Genomic DNA, 23,333 nt, shown 5'->3' with positions numbered 1-23,333 from the left:
AAAACCCTTGGGTGGGGGGGAATTAAACCAACAATCGATTGTGCATATCAACTTAATTTTGATTTATTTATTGTGTTGCGACGAATTTATATCAGAAAGGAACGGCATGAAAACAACTTTATGTTTAAATTTCCCGCTTTCATACTTCCGGTATGCTTACAATTTTAAATAACTCCTGAATTGCGCTAAGCGATCTTCATTAAATTATTTGTGCTGTGTTATTTGAAATTTTGGCGGTAAATGTCTAGACGGGAAGTGTGATACAGCGGTGTTGATGATGACTTTGCTAATAGAAATTTGACTTTATTCTTCGGCATTTGTGAATAGCAGTGACTAACAACATGAAACGCTTCACTGAACAGCTGGGAGTGAGTGATGTTTAGCTTAAAATCAATATCATTCTGATCGTGTTGTGTATTCTATATATAACGCAATGCCGCCAGAGCGTGCCACTGTGAGTGATGGTGTTTGTTGTGGTGGGATCGTGGTGGAGAAATGTGTGCAAACGACTATTTGAATGATTGATGTGAATTATGCATGGTTAAGACGCTATTTACGTGTCACACAGAAGCTACAGTAGATAAAGAGTATATTTTAGAAACAATTTTATTTCTTGAGCCGTTATTTTCTGTGTCATGAAAGCTTCATACGGGCGGTTGTAATTGACCTATTCTCTTGCGGGTCAGTTTGGCCATACGATGTAATGGAAGTAGGGATGCCTGTGCAACTATTACGGTATGAATAATGTAAAATTGTTAGTCACACAAAATGCGCACTTTGGAATATTTATTATGTAACCTACGTCGAACTGGCGTGTGTAAACAGCTTGGTTATTTTCTGTGTTGAAAGTCTGTGTTTACATGAAGGAATGTTATCAACTTCCAAAACAGACAGGCAGAAGGAAAAAGAAGGTAGGTTGTAATTGTCTTATGTTTCATGTACCAAATAATTTTGTCATGTGAATGTGTCATATAAGTAAACCATTACTTCAATTTTTAACTGCTGTAGTACACTGCCTAAATTACTCATCATCCATTTCAGGTCGAAGTCAGAAATGCAGTGGTGCCAAACCTTTACTGAACAAGAAATTCTACTTGGATCTAAAAAATCACATTGCTTCAAGTAACCTCGAACAGAAACTGAAGTCACTAGGAGCAGTAAGCATACATGTTTTGTTTGTATTGATGCTTCTCAGTTCCAGGCTGAGAAATGTATCGTAATAGTATCAGAGGAATATTGTTCTATGTGGTATTCAGTGTAAATTAGGTATTGTATTAGTGTATTTTTACTGAGTTGTTGGGTCTGAGACAAAGGAATTTCTGTTTTTAACCATGGATCACTAATGTGGGCATTGCAATACTGACTAGGTTTAGATTGGTGCTTTGATATCTTTGCTGTTTATTTTTCAGAGTATATTATTCATTTTTATGAAAATCTTTACTGAACAAGTATGCAACAACTATGTTCAGCACTGTGACTAATTCATTTCATGGTAGTTGCCTCACTGCTGCTGCAGCATACTGCCGTGGCAGGTTCCACATTAAATGGTACGCTCTCTACATGTCTAGTTTCAAGGAAAGTGTACAGTGAGCTGCATGACTGCTTCCACTATTTTTGGATCCATTGAGAACCTTTGCTGAAGATTGGTTTCTAGAGAATCATCCAAGACATTAATTTATTGAACTCTTTTATTCATTTATAGTTCATTTAATGATGCTTTCAATATCTAGACCATATAGTGTCTGATGAGAGGATGATAGTGAGTAATGAAATGAAAAGGATGTGGAAGGAAGTTGTCATGGCCTAATTTAAGGTATTATCCTAGCGTTTACCTAGAGGGACTGATGAAACAATAAAAAAGCTCATAAATTTCAAATTTGTCTTTTGGGGTTATGTTGAATTATCAGACTTTCATTTTTAAAGAAACTAATAATTAGTAATTGCAGAATGCTGGAACTTTGGTCTATTCAGTTAATGTCTAGTACATGCTAATAGTGTTATCTGAAGCATTCCAAACCCGTAGTTTTGGTACAGGTACTCCTCATTATTTGCATGTTTTAAAAAATGCAATTTAATTTGAGCATACTAAAGTAATTTAGATTGATTTAAATAATAGCACTTTCGTAATGTGAATTGTTTACTGGCTTATCCAGTGAGGAGGGGGGTAAAGTATTTTTAAGGGTGACTGAGGAGTGTGAGGGGAAAGGGATTTTTTGTATTTATGTGATATCACCCTCTGCGACTATTCTTTTGAACACAGTTGTCACATAAATTGAAAAGTATTTGTATAACTAACATGTTTCTTGTGCTGTTCTTTAAAATTTGCTATTTATTTGGTGGGTGACTGAGGATTGTGTTCCCTTATTAGTGCTTTTTACAATCAAATGCAAAGTGGATGGACTAGTTGGTGTTGTAACATTGGAATGGCATGCCAGTTCCTCCCATCCCTGAGAGACCATTGAATGTTAATCAACCTTCCCAATACAACGATGTATATGTGTGAAGTCGACCGACATAATACATTTGTCTGATAAACACAAATTACTACATTTCGTTTAGAATTCCATTTTCGTCCATCCAATGGCGTTACAGGTGTTATTTGCAGATGTAGAAGTACTAGGTAGTTGCAGTTTCTTGCACTTGCATCGGGATATGTGATATGCTTTTTATTCCTGCATTGATTTACAGTGATTTTGTACATTATTAAAAGTTCTTTGTGCGTCGACGTCGCAAAATTGAACGTCGCGCATTGATTGATGTTTTTGGAGGAGGGAGCAACAACCAATACATACTAAAAGGCTTAGCTGAGCTGCCGCCATCTTTATTTCCAGCGATTATGCTGCCGTCTTTTGGAAAGCGTTTGTAACGGAATAGAATAAAGCCATTTTGTGTGACAGCTTTGGTAAAGTTAATTTATTAATGGATTGAAATTACTTAAAGTGGCTTCGAAAATGTTAAAATCCTAATTGGGGAATAGAAATTGCATTGTGTGTTATTAAATTACGCGTCTTTGGGTGTCTGAGGCTAATTTAAGATGACAAAAACTGCAATTGTGTACGTATCGGGGAGGCGGGTCTAAGACCTATTTACTGTTGTTTACAAACTATTATGAAGATAGCTATCTAAATGACACCATCTCAAGTACTTGGTACATCCCATATATAAAGAAGTATTTTGTAGCTGTAAAAATGTTTTAAAGTCACCTTGAACATCCATTATTTTTAACCTTTAGCAAAGACAGTTGTTCCACAATGTTTACCTCTCAGTTTTTTTAAGTGTTTGTACATGAGGTTGTATATTATTGAACTCAGCTGTTGTGTTTGATGTGTTACATAGCCTAAACGACAAACTGATAGGAAAATGTGATGATAAAGTATCAGATTCAACTCATGAGGCTACCAGTATATATCATTTCTTTGTATTGAGATCATATATGTGCATTCATTTGGGAAATATTGCAGTTTTTATTGTGGGGTGGTGCATGTGGTTCAGAGTGGTATGCACATTGAGAATTGTATCCAGTGTTGAAATGTTGATGAAGATCCTTCAAACACATACATTTGTCATACTTTTCGTCTCTTGACTTTGTATATACTATGAATACAGCAATGATAGAATTAGATGTAAGAGGTTTAGAGTAGTCATAAAACAGTATTAAAATGTTCCTTTCAATTATTATGATACTTTGTTAGGACATTATTATTGTATGTTTTTTTAGAATTGAATGTGTTGTGGCGATTGGCTGTGCATCCAGTGTTAAAGACTAGGTTTGTATAATGTGCCCCATAGGGTAGGTGCATTCTTGCATGGTGACAAAGACAGAGTGAATCTGGGAAATGTAAATTTTAATTTACAGACAGTGGATAGTCATGCAAAGGTATTGGTAGCACATCATATCTGGAACATGGTTTTTTGAAGTAAGGCACCATTCTGAATATCATGAAGCACGCAGTTCATGTTTACATGTTGTGTTTGAAGTGGCTGCTGTTCCTTTTTTTGGCCACTCCTGTTGATATTTTTAATCGTTCCCTGGCATGTTGTGGTACTGATACAAATTATATTTAGAATATGATGATTGCCCATCTTGAATTTTCTCTGTGGTACAATGTCCAGATCAGCTCTGGGTCACATCCACCCCTTGTCCAGTGGGTACGAGGGTTTCTTTCTCGGGGGTAAAGCAACCTGGTTAAGAAGATGGTCACACATTGCTATGTAGTAGTGCCAAGATCAAGAATGTGTGGAGCTAAGCATCTACTCCCTGATATGTCTGCATGGCATGGTGGTTAGTGGAACACCAGGGACAACTTTAGCTTTGTGTATATTGTCTATGTAACTGTGTGCTTCTTAATTTAATCACCCCAACTTTCTTTTATTGGTTTAAAGACACATTAACTGTTTCTATCTGTTGCAGACAGTTGAATGGTTTCTGGTAAAGGAAGTGAACTATGTAGTGACAGATCGGCCACATTGGACCAGTGCTGGCACAGCTGCAAGTGGTGGCTCTGTTAGTGGCAGCACACCAAAATATGGTGCTATTCCATCATCTTCCTTGACTCCTCTCGGTGGGCAGTGTTCCAACGAATCTCCAGCCACACTTGACTCACCAGGAGATGGATTGAGAAGGGGGGGAAAGAAGAGATCTGTAAGTTGTTTGTTGACATTTCGGTCTCACTGGAAGTTCAATCAGCTGTGTTCTCTTGAAACATAAACCAACAACTTTAATATTATTTTCATTAAGAATTGTCAAAAAGGTTTTTCTTCCATGTTTTCCAGAGTCATATAACTTTTATTTTCATAAATTTTGATGATTTAATGCTGTAGCTTTAATATACACTGGCGATCCAGTGACATCTCTCCACGGTGTTTTGACGTAGTTATACTCTTCAGTGATGGACGTCTGCATTTGTAACACAAATTAAAATATGTATCATTAACTTGACTCTATTATCTGATACAGAAGACTCGAGCGGAGGCAATGCTGGAGAGGGCCAAGCTACAGCCACAACAATGCACAGTTGATCCACTAGATAATGCTGCTCGCTGGAGTATTCCCATATGGCCTCTAGAGAAAGTAGGTTTTACAGTCATCAAATAAGGATAAATGTACATAGTAATTCAGGGGTTTAAGTCTTGCCAGTTGAGTTGACTTTTTTCTTCTGATGTCTCAAAAAGAAAAATGTCCTTATATTGTTATACACACTATTTTATATATTGTGAGAACTGAAGAGAGAAGTTGTAAAATGACTGTCGCTAATAAAACGTCTTTCCAAATTGGGAAGAAAAATTTAATATCATAAGATGAAGTTTATGATTAAGTTGCAGTTCAGAGGAAAATATTTCATGTTAACTTGGTCAGTCAGCATTTCTCATTGCAGTTCATGCCAAACTTCTCAGTTGGTAGACAGATTGTCCATTCCATTTATGAAGGGAAGTAAAAGGAAAGATAATATTGGGGGGGGGGGGGGGGGGGGAGTGAAACAACAAATTCTGGTGTTAGCAAGAGGTGAGGTAGAGACACATTAGTTACAGATCTGATGGGACACAATCTTTTGTTATCACGAGACAAATTACAAATTAACTAAACTATTTCTCTTCAAATTCAATACCAATAGCACAAATCTTATGCGTTTGTCTGGCCACAGATATACCTTCGGTGAGTTCAGTTTCAGGATGCTGCATGGGATCATGAATATTTTCCACTTTCTATGTCCTATAGAGTGCAAACATATTGCAAATACTTGCTTTGCTATGGAGTGTAAGATTCTGACACCTGTTGGGGAATTTGGGACTGATAACATTTTGTTCTGAGCTTGTAATTTACTAATGTGAACTTTTGTGTATTTCAGATTCTCAGGTGGTTGGATAAAATTTGTGAGAAATATTTGAAAAGATCATCGTCTTGTGATAAAATAAAATTATCTTCCACTGGATTAAGGGCACCTTTTATTAAGATTGAAAGCATTAACAGGCAAGTACATTTATTTGAAGCTCTTAAAAAGATACAAATGTTCCAGGTTGTATAATACAGACTTAAGGTAAAATATGATGATGAAAACTAAAAATGTACGGCAATATAAGAGCCTAGTAAATTGAAACTTAGGTAAGGAGAGATCACAGTATGTTAAATTAGGATGCATGTAAACAACAGTTTTTTCTCTCTTCCTACTTCTCGTCCCTTCATATGTAGGACACTGATCCTTGTATTATGTGTTCTTTGCGTGATGTGCATTAAATAAACCTGCACCTTGTCGTGGTGGTGGGGCTTGAGAACCTCAGTGACCCCAAGAGCTACTGGTAGGGCCTCCCTAGCCAGATTGATCGAGGGGGAGAGGTCAGACTAAGACAGGTACCCTGGTCCTCCAGGTTGGGGGTTGGTCGCAAGGCTAACAACCTTGCACCATAAAAAGGAAGACGCTTCGAAACCTTGATCAAAGCCTCGGACAGACAGACCTAACAGAGGACCAAATGGAAGAGGAGAACTGAGGAGGCCACGGACCGGAGAGCCATAGAAGAAGAAGATGTGAACAAACTTGTGAGGTTGGATTGACGGTAGCTCCACTTGCAGCAGGGCCATAAAATGATGTGTTTTTATAGATTTTTGGAAAATACTAAATTTTGGATAAGTTGTCCTTTGTATAGTGTAAGGTAACAAAATGGCTGCATTAGAGAAAAACATTGGACTTGAAGATTTGATCCTGTGACCCCCATGTATACGAGAGCAGCGTGCTACCACAGAGCTAATATTCCTTATGACAGTGATATTGATTTATGATTTGTATTATTGGAAATTAAAGTTGTCTGAGTAAGATAACTGATGGAATTTGTTATTAATAATTTAGAATTTGCAAAGAACGTCTGTGTATTCAGGTATGGATTACACCTTTCCAGTCTCATTCTACCTGTGGAGGTCTGTATTGAGGCTGCTCTACCTATTCATTGTTTTGACTTTTTTTGTACAAATACTTTTTATTTGCAGGTCAGCAATTTTGTTTTCAGAGTAGTACTTGATAAAAATATACACTGACATGGATTAGTTTGTGATTTTTGTAACGCCACTGTTAGTAGCTGCGACTGTGCTGTGGCAAGGAGAATACTAGTCTACATTTTCACTGCAGTGAAAACGTCACATCATATATATATATATATATATATATATATATATATATATATATATATATATATAGTTTCAGTTTCATAATAGAAATCTGTGACGGCGAGACATTATTACTTTTATATATATGACACATTTGCCGTGTCATTTAGCCGTTTCATATTGTGTGTTGTATTGTATAAGTATGGGAGTACAGTTTGCTGTTCTTCCTTTCTTACCCCCCCCCCCCCCCTTTTTTCTTCTTTCTTTCCCATGCAGCCTAAGAATTTGCAGACAGTGTGATCCTGTCTGTATATGTCAGTGTGTAAGCTGGTTGAAAATGAAAATGTGAATTTTATGTGTAAGCATATACTGCAGACAGCTGTAAAAAGTTTGCATTTGTGTCCGAGTTTTGGATTTATTTGATTGTTTAGAGTGAAGAAATATTGGAGCTCCATTAGCAGTATTGGTTGAAGAATGGCATCACTTGATTTTTTTTCATTTTGTCTTCAGATGAAAGGAAAGTGAAATTCATGCTTTATTCCACTTCAACAGGAATTCCAGGCCATTGTATAAGGAACTGTCAGTGTGGCCAACTATTAACTTGGACTTTGAACCAGGAGGTTGTGCATTCAGTCCTCCTAAAGTGTCAGATAAGAAAGACCGATGTACAGGAAAACAAACAGAAGAAGGAAAAGAAGCAAATGATGCAGCACGGTCCACAAAACATCCTTTGGAGACCCCAAGGTTTGTTTCTTTCCAATTTTGTATGTGTTAAATTTTATGTTTGTCATATCATGTCAAAATTGACAGTGGGTTATTGTAAGTTCAGTAAAGTAATATTTAATGTAGAACTGTATGTGTGGAGTGCTCCCCCCCCCAAAAAAAAAAAAAAAAATCAATTCAGTATTATTTTTATGGTGAAACTCCTGGTTCTTGAACCTTGAAGATTTAGTCAAAGCTTGGCATTGGATATAAAAACAGTATTATATTTACCTCCTATCATATCTACCTATTTCCATAAGTTTTGGCTTAATATTGTTCTCATAACCTCATGGTATTTTAAAGAGGCTACTTTTCTCTTACACTTTTCATTAAAATTTTGCATACATTTCTTGTTCTCCAATCTGAATTGAGTCTATTCTAATCACGTGTATTTTACTACACTAATAAAATCAAGTGATGTGAATAAGTTTCATTGTTTTTCCTTGAATGGAATGCCCTAGATTTCCATAGGCTTCCCACAAGGTCTTAAGATGACATGTGTTGTTACGAGTGTTGTTTGTTTCATCATACAGTGATTTTATGTAGACTGTAGCAATTGTTTAAGAAATTAATATATAATAATATGACAAAATTTTCAGTGGATTAAAATGTGAGATTAGATTAACTACGCAACTTTTGTTTCCATTAATGTTCTAAAGACATTATAGTAACCTGCCTGTGCAGTCTGTAACGAAATTTAAAAAAATTGTCATGTTCTAATTTTATCATGTTGAGATTTTTCTTTATTATACACCATATATAATAATATATTTAGTTTGAAGGCCCCAGATTTATTTTTCAACCTATGGCTTTCTCACTGACTGAAGTGCTGGGATGATTGCTTCCTTTTAAATCCTTTCTAATTCATTACTGCATGTATATTATTCTCTTTTAAGTTATATGACAGATGAAGCGAAGTTATTTCTCAAATTGATGAGCTTGGAGGTGCTGATTTCACTAATGCAAAGTGCGCAAATGCATCTTAACAGCCCGTATTGAGTGCAGGTGACAAACAAGGAGATCTTTTGATGTGTTCCATTTGATGACCCTTTGAATGCAGTATTATTTTATGAAATGTAGCTCGGTTTTTCAGAATGACTCGTAAGGCTCGGAGTCGTTTTCAGCGAGGGAATGATGCGGCAGTAGCGTTACGGAACTCTGCCATTGTGTCTGGCTACTGTGAAATATGTCAGTTAACCTACGCAGATCAGAACAGACATGTACAAAGTGATCACCATGTACAAGTTGTAGGCAACAAGAACAGCTTTAACTCACTGGATCAGCTCATCAGTCAAGGGCCAGCGATGGACACTTTCCTTAAGCTTAATGGAGCAAACCAAATGAGGTACTTGGCCTAATGTGTCTTATATTCAGATATAATGAACAGAGCTTCGAGACTGTTCACTGTATTGACTTGCAGTTTTCTCCGAGATGAAGATCAGTATGCAGAGGGTTTTTTTTTCTCTTTCTCTTTAATTTCTGTCATCATCTGCACTAATTGTATGTGTCACTGTGATCAACTTGTAGTAACGTTATGCAAAATTTGGCGAACTTGTTTTGGGAATTACATCCATTCAGCAAGATTCTATGTGTATGTTCATAGGAATATAATCGATATAAGAACAGTCGTAGATTAGAAAAATGCCTGTTGTCTTACCGAACAGTTTATCGAATCATCCAAATTTCTGTTCATGTAAGCAAGGAATGATGGAATGAGAAATGCTGTGTAATGAAGAACTTTGTATTTTATGCAGCTTTTTGTCAGGTCGAACCAATGAAGTTTCGTTTGGTTTGATATATGGCATCTTTCAGATGCTGTCAGTTAATCTGACATTAACTTAAATTACTTAACAACTACAACAGCACAGTAAGAAATTTGAGATTGTCAGTCTGGAGAAAACTGCAGTTATAATACGTGTAGTTTTGAGGTGTTACATTTTTTATTACAGTTACAGACAGTGTAAATTTTCTATTTCTGTTGCATGTCAGAGATTATTTTTCCAATCTGATTTTATTACAGCTTAAGTTGCTCTCTTAGAGGTATAATAAAAATTATTTATTGTATTTATTAAAATTTAAGCAGCACCCATGCTTTAAAACAAGTTGACATACAAGTAATCATTGTATGATAAGTTTGAACTGGTGGTGGGCTCTAGTGAGTGTGGTAATAAACCTTAAAGTTCCATAAAATATAGGCACATTTTTAACCAGAACAGACCAACTTCTCAAGAAGGATTCTGTAGCGTGGGGTTCATTTGAGTTTGTGTCAAGTTTGGGCACAATATAATGCACATAATTAATGTCACTTGATGCAGATGAAGTGGCTGACAGTTTATTTCTCGACTGAAGTCAGTGAAGAAGTTTCTGTAAAGGAAAACAGAAGAACTTTTTTCTTGTTCTGAAATGTTGGCTTGTCACTATTAATGTGTTACTGGATAAGTGCATCTGTGACTTTGGTGTTTACTAATGCTGTAGTGGCCTGACTTACAACAAACAGGAGATCAGTACTGTCACTATTGTATTATGGGTCCTAAGAAATTACTGTTATGAAAGATTTAATTTTGTGTCCCTGTTTGTTCCCATATTCCTCTTTTTCTCTCTCTCTCTCCTCCCCCCCCCCCCCCCCCCCCCAAGCATGTAATGAATTTCAGTTTTTCTTGCAAGTTTGATTGGTTGTCATTGTTTGGGAAGAACAGGCTTTGTGAAGAGCTTATATACCGCATCACTCATTTTTCACCAGTCTGCATTCAGTATAGGTTGTTGCTATTTAGAGGTCTTCTGTGACATGTCATTTTCATGTTATCAAGTCTCATTAACAACAAAAGTTTTAGTAAGGTTCTTCACATAACAAGACCATGTCTCCTTGTTGATAAATCAACAAACTCTCAAACGAGAACAGGTGGTGTGCTTTCTAAGAACTAGCAAGCTGTACTAGTTAGTAAGGTGTATATTTATACTTTTTCATTTTCAAAAGAACTGTGTCTGAATGATGTGTGTATACAGATCATCCACCTTAAATATTTGGAAAAAGAATATACTGAATGGTATATACCATGAATATGTATTCTGGAAAGAAAACCCTTATGAGCGTATTATTGTGTTTGTTGTTGAGTGTTAAAGAATTTTTTTTTCTTTTGTATAAAATTAAAATGGAAAACGGTATATCCATTAAATTTCAGTGGAGTTGGAACGACCTGACACGCTTTATAGTACACAACAAACACTCGTACATATTTATTTTTACTGTATCAAGGTCTGCATTTACCCGACATCAGCATCATCTGATTGGCTGCAGATGACATCTTAGCACAAGCGATCACTAACTTCTTCTCAGCAACTGGGTAGGTAAACCCTGCGAAGTTTTTACAGCACTGTTTATTTTGTGTTTCGGCTGAAGCTGTACATTTGTTTTGAATATTCTCTGACATGGCACCGAATTGAACTTTGGGATATTTTCTAATGTTTTTCATTAGAATGGAGACCTGGTTTTAGATTAATTTTGAATTTGAAAATATATACTTGTTACATTATTTGTATTTCTACCAGGCATTGCCAAATTTTAAGGAATGTGGTAATCCCTTTAATGTGCATTGTTTCTTCCTGAAACCTCACTCATTTCTACCTTTTCCGTAAGTCATTGTTACACGTATTTTCCGTGCCATTTGCAATTTTAGCTTATGCCAACTTAAACATTCTTTGTATATAACTCTTTTCTGCCAACCAGTAATCGTCATGGATACAGTAAGTAGTTTTTAAGATGCAGAACATGGGAACACTGCATAATACTTAGAGCGTTTAAGCAGGAAATTGGAGTAGCAGGAGAAAGAGATGTCGGGCATACTGCGGCAGTCTAGCAGAAAAATGAAAGGTCGCGCTCAAGCCCAACAGTAGAATGTAATGACCATAAAGAGCATTCCTGAAATGGAAATGAGATAGGCTTTTGTCAAAGATATTCTAATAACAAATTGACCTTCTGTTCTTTCTGTGTGTCTGTGAGCATTTACTTTTCCAAATGCTGCTTGTAAAATTAACACACACAGCTAATAGGTTTCTACATTTTCACCCTCCATTCTCATCCTCCTTGGTTAGATCGTCTTTACGGTGTTTAGTGAAGGGTAAAAAACTATGAACCGTCTCATTATGCAATATTCTCCGGCCTCCTATTATTTCTTCCCTCTTAGGTCAGGATATTTCTCTGAGTACCCTGTTCTCAAATCCTTCAGTCTATATTTTTGTCTCAGTTGTACCAAGTTTTACACTGGCAGAAAACAACATACTAGAAATTCTCAAACTGAATGTTAGCAAGGTTTTGCTGAATTACATCTGGTCTTAATATCTTCTTGAATGAATTTTTGATTTGTTACTGGAAAGGTAAAATTGCCTTCGTAGTCAAAGGTAGGTTAATTTAATGTTGTCATTTACAGCACAGTAGTTTTAACCCTTCAAGGCAGTATTTAAATATCCACTTATGCTAGTAGTATTCAAATGGCCTGTTAGTAAGAAATTTGTGACAGATGAATTGTCAAGTTTCTCCCACTTGCATTTGCTGCATTCATGGTAATTTCAAAAGCAGATCACTCACTAACTTGTCATCTGTGTCCTCACTATGTGATGGTTTTTCAACCATAACACTCTTTTCATCATCATCACTATCTAATTAACTCCCACTATCAAAAATTTTAATGTTTCTGTTAACAGGTTCCTGTAAAACTTTTCATAATTCAGACCATGCGAAAGGGTAGGATGCGCCATGTTACTTACTGGTTGATACAGTGTCAGTGTCGAAAAAACAAAGGAAATAACTCGTGTGCAGTCATATGTATGAACGAACAGATGGAAGAAATGGGAAGTACAATGTTTCAAGGTCTCGTGGTCCAAATAGTACAGCGAAAGTCCAACCGATAACACGGCAATGACGATTTGTCTTGGTGCCTGCAAACGGCAAGTACACTCTCGGGCTAATGGGTTGAAGGGTTAATTAAATTGGTATGTATTCTTTAGTACGGAAACGGCGTATTTGTCTTACTGACAGTTTACACTAGATTCACAAAAGAATGATAGTTATGCTAGTTTAATGGCTGCAGGTATTCATATTTCAAAAGTTGGTATAATTCTCCACGTCTGATATTTAGAGTTGATAGAATTTCTGTTCCTCTTTTACTGGCCACTCGTGGAGAACTTTATAAGCCTTGCGCACATAAAAAATAAAAGCGCTTATTGAATATTGCCTATTATATCTACACCTTTCAGCATCGTAACAGCCAAGTTGTTGCTAATTGATGTATCTTGATATGTTGTCATGACCTAGTTTAAAGATACTATATTACTGTTGCACTATGTGGACACCATGATTGTTCCATAGTTCCACACTGTGTGTAGATCTCGTGTACCTTTCGAAGTTTATAAACAAAATTTCAGTAGTACAAAATGATCATATGTGGAGTAAAACCTATTTAAAAGTTAAAACTAAAGGTAATTTATTGAGTGACATTGGTCTTGATTGTGAGTAACCTTTATTGTAAGGTACATGAGAACCTGGGTATCTGATAATCTCTTCAGCAGAAAGTGTCAATTGGAAGGTTTAAGTAGCCACAGGATCTTAGAACAAAGGACAGTCATATTTTGGTGCCAAAGTATTAATGTTGCATCCTAGCAGGTGGGATGTCTGAGAGCATTAAACAAACATCATGTATGCTATATAGTAAAGAAAGATGGAATGATAGAGGGTGTCAGGTGCATGAATTAACTAACTAGAAAAAATCAAATGGTAATTTTAAATTTATTACTATTCTGCAAAAATAGTACTACCCTGGAAAGACTTGCTTCCTACTTGCTCTTCTAAGCTTCATAGCTTATAATAACAGATGATAAAGATTTCACCTCTGTATATAAACAAGGAGGTTGCTGATTGTCATTTAAATTCTTCTGTGCTAGCAGATGTTACGAATTACAAAATTGTGTCGTGTACCTTTATGCATAAATTCTGCCTGTCATGATCCCAAAGTCACAATCACATTTAGAATTTGCAACTCTTTGTACCTTCTTTTATTCTTATTATACTTGGCTTCAAAATCCTATTTAAATACCTTAAGTGCAAGCCTTTTCAGAAAAGATATGTGGATCAATCTTGTGAATTATTTCACTGGATTTCCGCTACGCTCACAAGTCAGATTTATTATCGTACATCAAGGGGTTGACCAGAAATAAAAGTACTTTTCTAAATTTGTAGGTAATGTTTATGAACACGATACATTTACCTTCTGTTAATACTTTTATCACAGTTAAATAGGAAAGTGTCTCATGCAGTTGCCATAATGTGTTTTGTAATAGGGCATGAATACAAAGAGGCTCCTAATTAATATTATGTTGTTTACAGGCAGTTTCTCATTTACTTGTACCAAACCTAAAATATGACAAAATACCCTTGGCGGGTATTCAGTGACTGTGTGCAAAGAACAGGTTTTTATTAAATTTCCTGTAATTGCTTTGGTAAACCTAAACATTAATTTATTTCCAGGAATTAAAGAGAAATTTATGACTGAAAGACTTTGTCACTTGTTACAGCCCTTGCCCAGCCGAGTTGAGTGGCAACAGTCGCCGTTCTATGCGCAGCATAGTGAAGCTGCATTCTCTTTCGCTTGATACCTCAACAACCATCTCCTCCCCTGTTGTCTGGAAAGGAAATGAACTGCTTTCTCCAACATCAAAGAAGCCATCTCCAGTCTCCAACATAAACGGACATCATGCCACTCGTTCAGCCTCAGGTGTGAAGTCTTCTCTTGAAGAAAAAAGTAAAATGTTGCTTCAGCAGAAGGAGAGCTTAGAGGTACGTGATACAGTGGTGGACTGTCATATTGGATAGAATATTGTTTTTTATAACTTTTAACTTTATATATATATTTATTCTTCAAGTCTATACACAAACCATTTTAAATATTGATGTTAAAAATTAAAATTGATATAAATATTCTGCGCTATTCATCGTTTCCTCGATGTTACAATATTGCACTATATATTACAACATGTTTCGATGTCTTAGCATCATCTTCAGGTTTTTATTTTTAAAACTATTCTATATTTTTTAATGCACGCTTTTCACTAATTGTAGATTGTAGGTTACTGTTGTGGGTGTTCCTTTGATCTTCTGATTCTTTTGCATCGAAACATGTTGTAATATATAGCGCAATATTGTAACATCGAGGAAACGATGAATAGCGCAGAATATTTATATCAATTTTAATTTTTAACATCAATATTTAAAATGGTTTGTGTATAGACTTGAAGAATAAATATATATATAAATTGTAAACACAAACATGACGCATCTAAACTATAAACTTTTAACTTGCCCATGTTGTTATATTTTTTACTTACAATGTTTTTAAAATTAAAGAGTATTTTACAGAGCACAGTGATCACATCTGAATCATTGAAAGTCTGGAGTGTAGAGGAATGTCTAAGGAACGTGAATACTTTTATCACCAGTATGTCGTCACTGTTACTAAACTGTAACATGCCTGTTCATGGCATTGCATCTCACTGGATGTTTGACAACAGGGTCTTCAGGAGGATGTTTAGACTTTAGAGGGTTGAAATGATAAGGAGAAACAGAAAATTTTACAAGGAGGAATGCCATAATTTGTACTTTGCACTGAACATATTGTGCATGACAGAAATGAAAAATGCATTCACAGTATATAGACCTAGGCTTACATGAGAAGAAAATATTAAAAATTGATCTTAGAAAAATATGGTTGGTGTATGTGGACTGGATTCATGTGGCTGAGGATGAGGACTGGTCATGAACTCTTGTGAGCACGATAATGAACCTTTGGGGTTTAATAAATGGTGAAGATGTCTTGACTAGCTGAGTTTACTATCAGGTTCTCAGAAAAGACTTCCATGGAGTTAGTTAAAGAAACAGTCGTCACTTGACACTGTGTTATCATCAGCAGCCGAGACTGAGTCGAAAAGGCAGCCTTGGAAATAAAATGAATGGTTCATATAAAAAACAAGCAATAAACAGTTCACATTGGATGAGAAGTTCTATGTTCTGAAAGAGGTTATTCAGGAAAAATACTGATTTTGTTCTTAATATGGCTCTGTCCTTATATATATTTTGTTGTAAGATGTAGTAGTGAGATTTAACTGTAATTTGCATGTAGGTACAGTGCAATGGCATCTGGAGCCACTGCTATGGCACAAGGCATGGTGGAATGAAAGGCCCTATCTCTGGGAACGTTGTGCGACGTGAGCAGTGGGAGTTGCAAGGAGGAGGTGGCAGCAGACCCCAGCGAGTGAGGCGAGCATCCGCTTCATTCTGTAGTAGCTCCTCTCCTTCCCTGCAGCAGCAACAGCAGCAGCTGTCTCCAACATGTAGTGACTCAGGTCATCACCTGCGCTCACGTGGGCAACTATGGCTGCCCAGTAGCCTGCTGGGAACAACTGCAGAAGATGAGGGCAATCCTGCACGGACCCGCCTGGGCCACACTTCTGCTGATCCACAACCTGCCCGTACCTCTCGCGACATCCCTCTCGCTAGTAATGAAGACAAATCCAAGACAGGTCCAGTTGTTAAGGAGGAGACAAAACCTTTGTTGTGCCAGGGTGGAAATGGTCAGGTGATTAGAAGGAAACGTTTATCTGTGGAGGAAAAATTAATAGAGGACAATAAAGCATATTACAAGATAGAGTTAAAGAACAGTAAGCTGCGATCAAGTGGTTATTTCCCAATCCAAAGAGATATTGAGATGCCTATGAAAACAGAAGTGAAAGAAGAGAAGGTGGAATCAAATTTTATTCAGAAATCTTCGAATGACTTAAAGTGTAATGGGGAACAGGGTCGAGAAGGAACTAAGATGGAAGAAATAGTTTCTGTGAAATTTCAGAGGGTAAGGAGAAGTGAACTTACATTACTAAGTGATGAAGCAGAAAGCTTCATGTTTGGCGAACCAGTACGACATGACAGCCCTACTGAATCATCCGAGGAAGAGGAAGAGGAAGAAGGCAAACGTAAGTTTAATAAAAATTTTAAGAAGGAAAGTGTGTTTGATGAGACCAGTGGAAAGCGGGCGAGTGACTACAAAAAGAATGCAAAGGAAGATGAAGGTGGCACAGGAGAGCATCCAAACACCACACATGTAGTGCATTTGAAGATTGATGGTGAAGATGGGAATGCATGTAACATGTTGCACTGTGATGAGAGTTCAGTGTGCTCCATGGACACCTGCAGTCTGGCCAGCAGTTGCGATACCAACGGCGCAACTAGGCGAAAGAGGAAGAGACGCACTCACGCCGAAGCCTTCATACATGACAATTTGGATTATTACAAATTTGAAATACCTGGTTCTCGACTTCGTTTTCAAGGAAGCATACTTCCCCCAAGTGTGGCTCCTGTTGAAGTAAAGGCTGTCTCTAACAACAAAGATAATAGTGGAAACAGGCTTGCAGGTAGTGCATCAAGTTGCTCAAAGCTGGAATTGGTTTCTAAAGGGGGCAAAGCCACTTTGGAATGTGCACTGTTACATTCCAAAGTTGTAACATGTAGCAATGAAGTAACAAATGAGAAGCAGAAAATAGTTCATACCCAAGAAGAATCCAAACAGAAGGTTGTTGAAGAAAATGAAAGTAAGAATGGCAAGAAACTGGAGAAAGGGGATGACAGGAAGAAGGAAGAACGCGATGAATCAAATGTAAGAGAGGCGATGGAAAGTGAGTTGCCGTCAACTATGGAGAAACTACATTTTTCATTTGAAGTTGTTCCACAAAGTGAGCCCTGGTATCAGACGTACACACGGCAAGATGAAGGGGAAGAATTCTATGCTTATTCCTGTATGAGTGACTCCTGTTACTGGAAACCATTTCTTTTACCTTATGAATTGCCTTCATCAGAAGGTCTTGCATCTGGCAGTGGTTGCTCAGGAGGTGTAGCTGGACCTTCTGGTTTAATGAGGAGAAGACGTAACAGATTTGCTCACTTGCTAGACAAAAAGCCTAGGAAGTCTCCCAGATGTCATGCTTCAACCTTGGCAATTTTGTCAAGTTTAATGCATCACAGAAGAAGGAAAGAGCCAGGCAGGCCCAAAGAAGAGACACAGAAATCTGAAACTGCTTTTAACAATTCTGCTGAAGAAGACAATACCAGTAGAGATGCACCCAGTGTCAGTATAGATGCACCTTTCACTTGTCCTGAGGTGGCACTGTCAGTCAGATCTGTTTCAGTAGTACCAGCAGTAAATTCAGACTTCAAGTCAGAATCAGATGCAGACCTTCACGAGATTGCAAGAAACATCGACAGAATGTTAACTTTGGGGAGTGAAGGGGAAGAAGTTAGTGGCAGTGACATTGATGCAAGTGGTGATGAATTAAAACAGGAAACATCTGTATCCCAGAAACTTACAGATAATAAGAACCGTAAACCACACATTGGGAAGAAAAATGTTTATCCGCATCAAAATAGAAAGTGTCCTTCTAAAGCAAAGAAGGTAGAGTTACACTTGAGTAAACAGAATGAACATTTGGAAATAGATCCCATGGTGCTAGATGAGCTAAGTGTCGAACAATTTGTAGTGAGCTCAGTTGAACATGATGAACATCGTTGCCGTGGCGGGCCTAAAATGGATGTTGTAACTCTCCTAGATGAGTTTTCCACATGTCGATGCATGGACGAGCCTCCAGTATTAAACAAGGACCCTGTAGGATGCTTGACTAATCCATCACTTCTGGGTGAATCATCATGCAATAGTTCGGAATGTGGAGCTTCATCGACGTGTGAGACTGTAACATTTTCAGATGGCCCTGAAGGAAGGATCGTGCGAATACATGGAAGGAAGAGGAAACGTAAGAAAAATCTTACAGGTTGGCCAGCAGAAAAACAGAGAGGAAAAAGAAGGCTAGTAAATAAACTAAATAGGGTTGATGAGAGAGTTTTGTCTGGTGACGATGCACACGGGAAGTTTGTGAATGTGTCAGATAAATTGCACTCTTCAGCTGAGGAAAAAATTGTTATTGCAAGTGAAGTGATTAAGGGTGGTTGTGATAGGGTCAAGATAGGAACAGTTGAAACAGTTGGGTGTCATAATGAATTTGATGAAAAGTCTGATAGAGTGGGGGATTGTAAGGAATGTGATGGGGGTAAAGTGGTTAAGAATTCTGCTAGTGAACCTTCAGTTATCCAAGAAAAGCATGTGTCTATTGTATCAAGGACAGACAGTTTGGAATCAAGTGGTGGACACAGCTCATTGGAGTTCCAGCCGTGCGTCAGGGTCACCAAGATACCCGATATCGCTGGTGTTATGGTAGCCAGTTTGCCAATCTCATCTTCTTCCTCGTCATACTTGGTTGCTGGAATCTCCAACAATCGTCGATTACGAAGCTCTTCTCTGTCTTCCTCGTCGCCTGGCACTTCTGTTCCTGTTTCAAAAAGGAGTCCGTCACTATCAAATGATGGCTTCAAAAGGCTTGGGCCTTCTCCTTCCAAGAGAAGAGCATCTCCACGCAAATGTATACCCCGTTCAGGCATGCAGTGGAGCATGTGGTCTGCACGGAAACGGAGGTGATCTTGACATGCCATCCCCTACAAATCATTCTTTGTGTTCATTTTTTAAAATATGTCATTAAATTATATATATATATAAATAAAAATAGGGCATAAAGAAAGGTGAACAAACAGGTTTGAAATGAACTGAATAGAGGAAACATAAACCACATTGCATGTAGGAGCATATGGCATGACGTATTGCATTATGCAACTCCCAACATTCGCCTTGCAGCAAAGAGTTTAAAATGTTTGATAAATGTTGACATGCTGTTGTATCCTGATAGCTTGTTTCTTTGAATTATTAACAGATCATTTTACATATTGAAATGCTCATGATTGCATCTGAAATGGTGAGTATGGATCCAATTTGATTTTTTTTAAAAAAAAAAAACATTGAAGTATATTATGTACTGTTCAGGTCTCATCTTTACAGGCATATAAGCTAGAGAAATGTTTGGAAGAACGTGTTATTCGAAAGATTTAGTGGTACCTCTCACACCATTGGATGCTGATATATTTTCTTCAAAATTGGTTGCATCTTAGTTGCCGTTCTATATAAATCTGGTAATGGTGAAAGAAGAATTTTTGTTTTTATTACTGCCAGCAGCATACATATTGCATGTCGCATGTGGTTGTGTTATTGTGTAAATTATTCCATAATGGAAATTTCATATGGGGCCATAATGTGAAATCCCAAAGAGAATATGAACATTTTCCTACATTTTGGTGCCTTGTGGTAATATTATTCACTCTTTAGGAGCCTGGGCCATGCACATAGTTTCATTCATCTTTTAAATAATGAAAGTAAAATCAGCTGGATGATGTTATACCTTGTAAGTTTTAGAACAGAACTGTGCATGTTTATTTTTATATTTTATTGTGATATTAATCCGACACACAAAATGGCTTTGGTTTCGGCTAGATCATCGTCTCGCAGACTTTCACAGTGTGAGGTGTTTCGTTTCATCTTTCGAGTCTGTCGCACATTGTTACATCGGACAGTCTGCCTGTGCTACATACCATCCCTTTCCTAATCAGGATTTTGAGAAATGTCTCCCTATCTCTCACACAACTTTTCAAAAAATAAAACTCTATATTGAAATCATGCTGCTTTCCCATCACATTCGGTTTGAATTAGAATTTGGAAGGCAGTTTCACATGTTATCTGATAACCAACTCTGAAATGGTGTATTCTGAAGTGAAGCATAAATCCAGTGTACTGATAATGTATTAATATAATGAATACGTTAATATTCAGCCAGTGTGTTACTACATGCAGGCCCCAGTTTGAGTCTTTCATTACTGTAGCGTGGATAAATAGAAAACAGTTCCTGTTGCTAGAATTCCCAGCAGTACCACATGCTACACTACGTTATAATCAGCTATTATTCGGGCTCTACAGTAGATTAGGAAAGACACTAAGAATGGCTACTCTTCAGCACTTGTATTTTCCTTTCGTTAATTTATTTTTCCCGTGTTCTTGTTTATTAAATAATTTTGGATTTTGTTCAAAATTTCAATATAAAATATTTTAATGCCAGAAAGTACCTATGATATTTCAGTTATTTTGTTGTAACAACTAGTATTTCAGGGTGTGTTTACTGGAAACTAGCCACAGTGCAAATTGGGTGCTAGGTGTAATTTGTGTTTCTTGCTGATAAATGTAATGTATTAAATTTCAGGTGTGTTTGCATTCAATTTAAGTGCCTTTTGTTGATGGCATATTTAACACATCTGATTTCGAATTTTTTTCTTTAATTATGACTGGTTTATCATTAATTGCCGAACCCTGTCCAGTTTAGTTCTGTTAATATTTTCATTCCCAATTTCTCTTGTAGCTATTTTATTGTTTTCATCCACATGAATAATTCATTGACACTGACAAACTCTTAAATAAGCTCTCTTGTGTATCATCCTTTCATTTTGTTTCCTTTCTACATGTCATCCTTCAATAATTAGGCATATTAATTGTTTACAGTCTTAAGAATGTAATTCATGTCTGTTGCTAAAAGATCCCATATTTTTAGGATGTAACAGGCTTTTTTTCGCAAAAAGAATTCTAGAAATTTGTTCTAGTTCAGTGTCTATAAATTTAGCATGAAACGAATGAGGTGGCATTGCATAAAATACCTCTCTGTAGACTTATAAAGTCAGTGTTATGAAGCCTGCAAATGAAAGAGACTCACCAAAGAAGCAATGAACAGATTAGTCAAAAAGTGTGCAGTGTGATGCATCTTCACACTGTAAATCATGAAAATTGTTCTTATTTCTTCTGCAGAATAACCAACATTTCTGTATTCTGAAGCCTTTCAAATTTATTTAAGTCTTCACAGGATAGTATTAACAGTGGGTATCACTAACTAAACACTCATAGTCGGTATGTCACTCACAAAATGTCTGTATTGGTTTATTTTGGTTCCCAGAATTCACAGTGTTTTCACTGTCATTTTGTTGTTGGTAATGAAGGCTTGATGCAGTTTTTTGGAGGTGGGAACTGAAGTTTTTAATATTGTATGTGAACTTTGCCCAGTGAATTTTTTTAGATATGCTGTGCACAAGAATCGCAAATATTTTTACTAATAACATTTGTTTATTTATTAAGAAATATTTTTGTTTACTTTGTCCCATTATCATTAACTTTGAAATCATCTGAAACAGTAACAAAAATGGCTGTCTTCTGCATTGTAGTCTGGTAGCAGTTTACCAGTGATTCCTGGTGATGGAGGCAGCAAGGACCTTTGAAACATTGGTAAATGTCTACTATACTACATGGTGCTACAACCCAGAAGATAGCCATATTTGTACTTACGCCATGAAAAGATCAAATCAACATTGTGGTGTGATTGCTGTTGCAACTGGTAAATTACTTTTAATGTTTGTCTTCATTCTGACGGTAAAGTTTGTGGTGGTTATGGAAGAATATTTAGCTAGAATAGCTGCAGAGTCTAGTGCCACTATTAGTACAAACTTAACAAAACTGACTTATTTCAATTCATGTAAGTTTTAGTGAATCAGAAACATTTGAAATATTAACTTTATTTGTGGTAGAAACTTATAGTTATTGAAACCAAAGAACCTGGTGTCATGTCTAATTGTAAATAGTTCCTAAGGGGCTTTCAGAAGTTACCTCAGTTAGTTGAATTTTATCATTTGAAGTGTATAGACACTTTTTGTGCATGAAGAAGTTGGTGTTGGCTTCAGTTTATATTTTAATTTTATTTATACATTTTCCAGATTTGAATATTTTATGTCTTAATTTCTGTATTTTCTCTAAATTTGAATACTCAAACATTAGTAATTTGCTGGTTGTATGGTGATTAATTTTAATTACCTGCCGTGTTCCCCAACAACTTTCATGGTATTGTAGTGTGGGCAAAATGTTTCCTCTGTTCTGTTTGCTTTACAGTCATTGTTCCATAAATTATATTTACACATATAACATGATTGTTTGCAAATGTAATTATTATTATTTTGTAATTACACAATCATCTTTTAATGTATTTCCAAAACAATATTTTATAAGTTAATAATGTAATTTGTATTGAAAAAAGAGTTTCTATTAATCATATTTCTGCTGTTATATTTTTACCTCCTACAGTTTTATTTTCTCTTATCTGCTATACTGAACCTAATTTAACATGTAAACGGGAAGTGTATCGTAGGTTCTCCGAGATGTAATATTGTAAGTTTATATAGTGTAAATATTGCAACCAACTTCCCTCTCCTGTCTCCAGTGCAAAATTATACCATCCAGTGTGACAGATGTATTGTATTGTAGTTAGTATTATGTCATGATTCATTTCAAAATGAAATTAATATTTGTACTTTAAATATTATTTAATTACATAGACTGGTAATGTCTGTACAAGGAAAATTGTTTACAAACTGGAAATGATATATTCATTACAAAATTTCTTCTAATAGAAGATTTTACTTTCA

At 36.4% G+C, this 23,333-nt stretch overlaps 1 protein-coding gene across 4 annotated transcripts; it reads left to right on the top strand.

Annotated features, from left to right (window-relative positions):
• The first annotated feature begins 48 nt into the window (after positions 1–48).
• On the top strand, positions 49–23,333 carry LOC110834587 (DBF4-CDC7 kinase regulatory subunit chiffon). 4 transcript variants are annotated; one of them, XM_022073905.2, is made up of 9 exons: positions 49–911; positions 1,042–1,157; positions 4,412–4,642; positions 4,958–5,071; positions 5,847–5,968; positions 7,646–7,837; positions 8,949–9,200; positions 14,420–14,681; positions 16,021–23,333. In XM_022073905.2, exons 1-9 carry the CDS (start codon positions 869–871, stop codon positions 19,411–19,413), a joined length of 4,725 nt encoding a protein of 1,574 aa, XP_021929597.2. In that variant the 5' UTR covers positions 49–868; the 3' UTR covers positions 19,414–23,333. The 4 variants fall into 4 exon arrangements, with proteins under 4 accessions (XP_021929597.2, XP_021929627.2, XP_021929607.2 ...); XM_022073935.2 differs by lacking the exons at positions 49–911; positions 1,042–1,157 and adding an exon at positions 1,247–1,266; XM_022073915.2 differs by lacking the exons at positions 49–911; positions 1,042–1,157 and adding an exon at positions 2,825–2,902.

The sequence above is a fragment of the Zootermopsis nevadensis genome, unplaced genomic scaffold (genome assembly GCF_977971745.1).
Source record: "Zootermopsis nevadensis isolate Lab colony 2312 unplaced genomic scaffold, Znev_1.0 Znev_ptg000027l, whole genome shotgun sequence".
Lineage (NCBI taxonomy): Eukaryota > Metazoa > Arthropoda > Insecta > Blattodea > Termopsidae > Zootermopsis > Zootermopsis nevadensis.
Note: the sequence above shows the minus strand (reverse complement) of the source record. Positions and strands in the feature narration are given on the sequence as shown.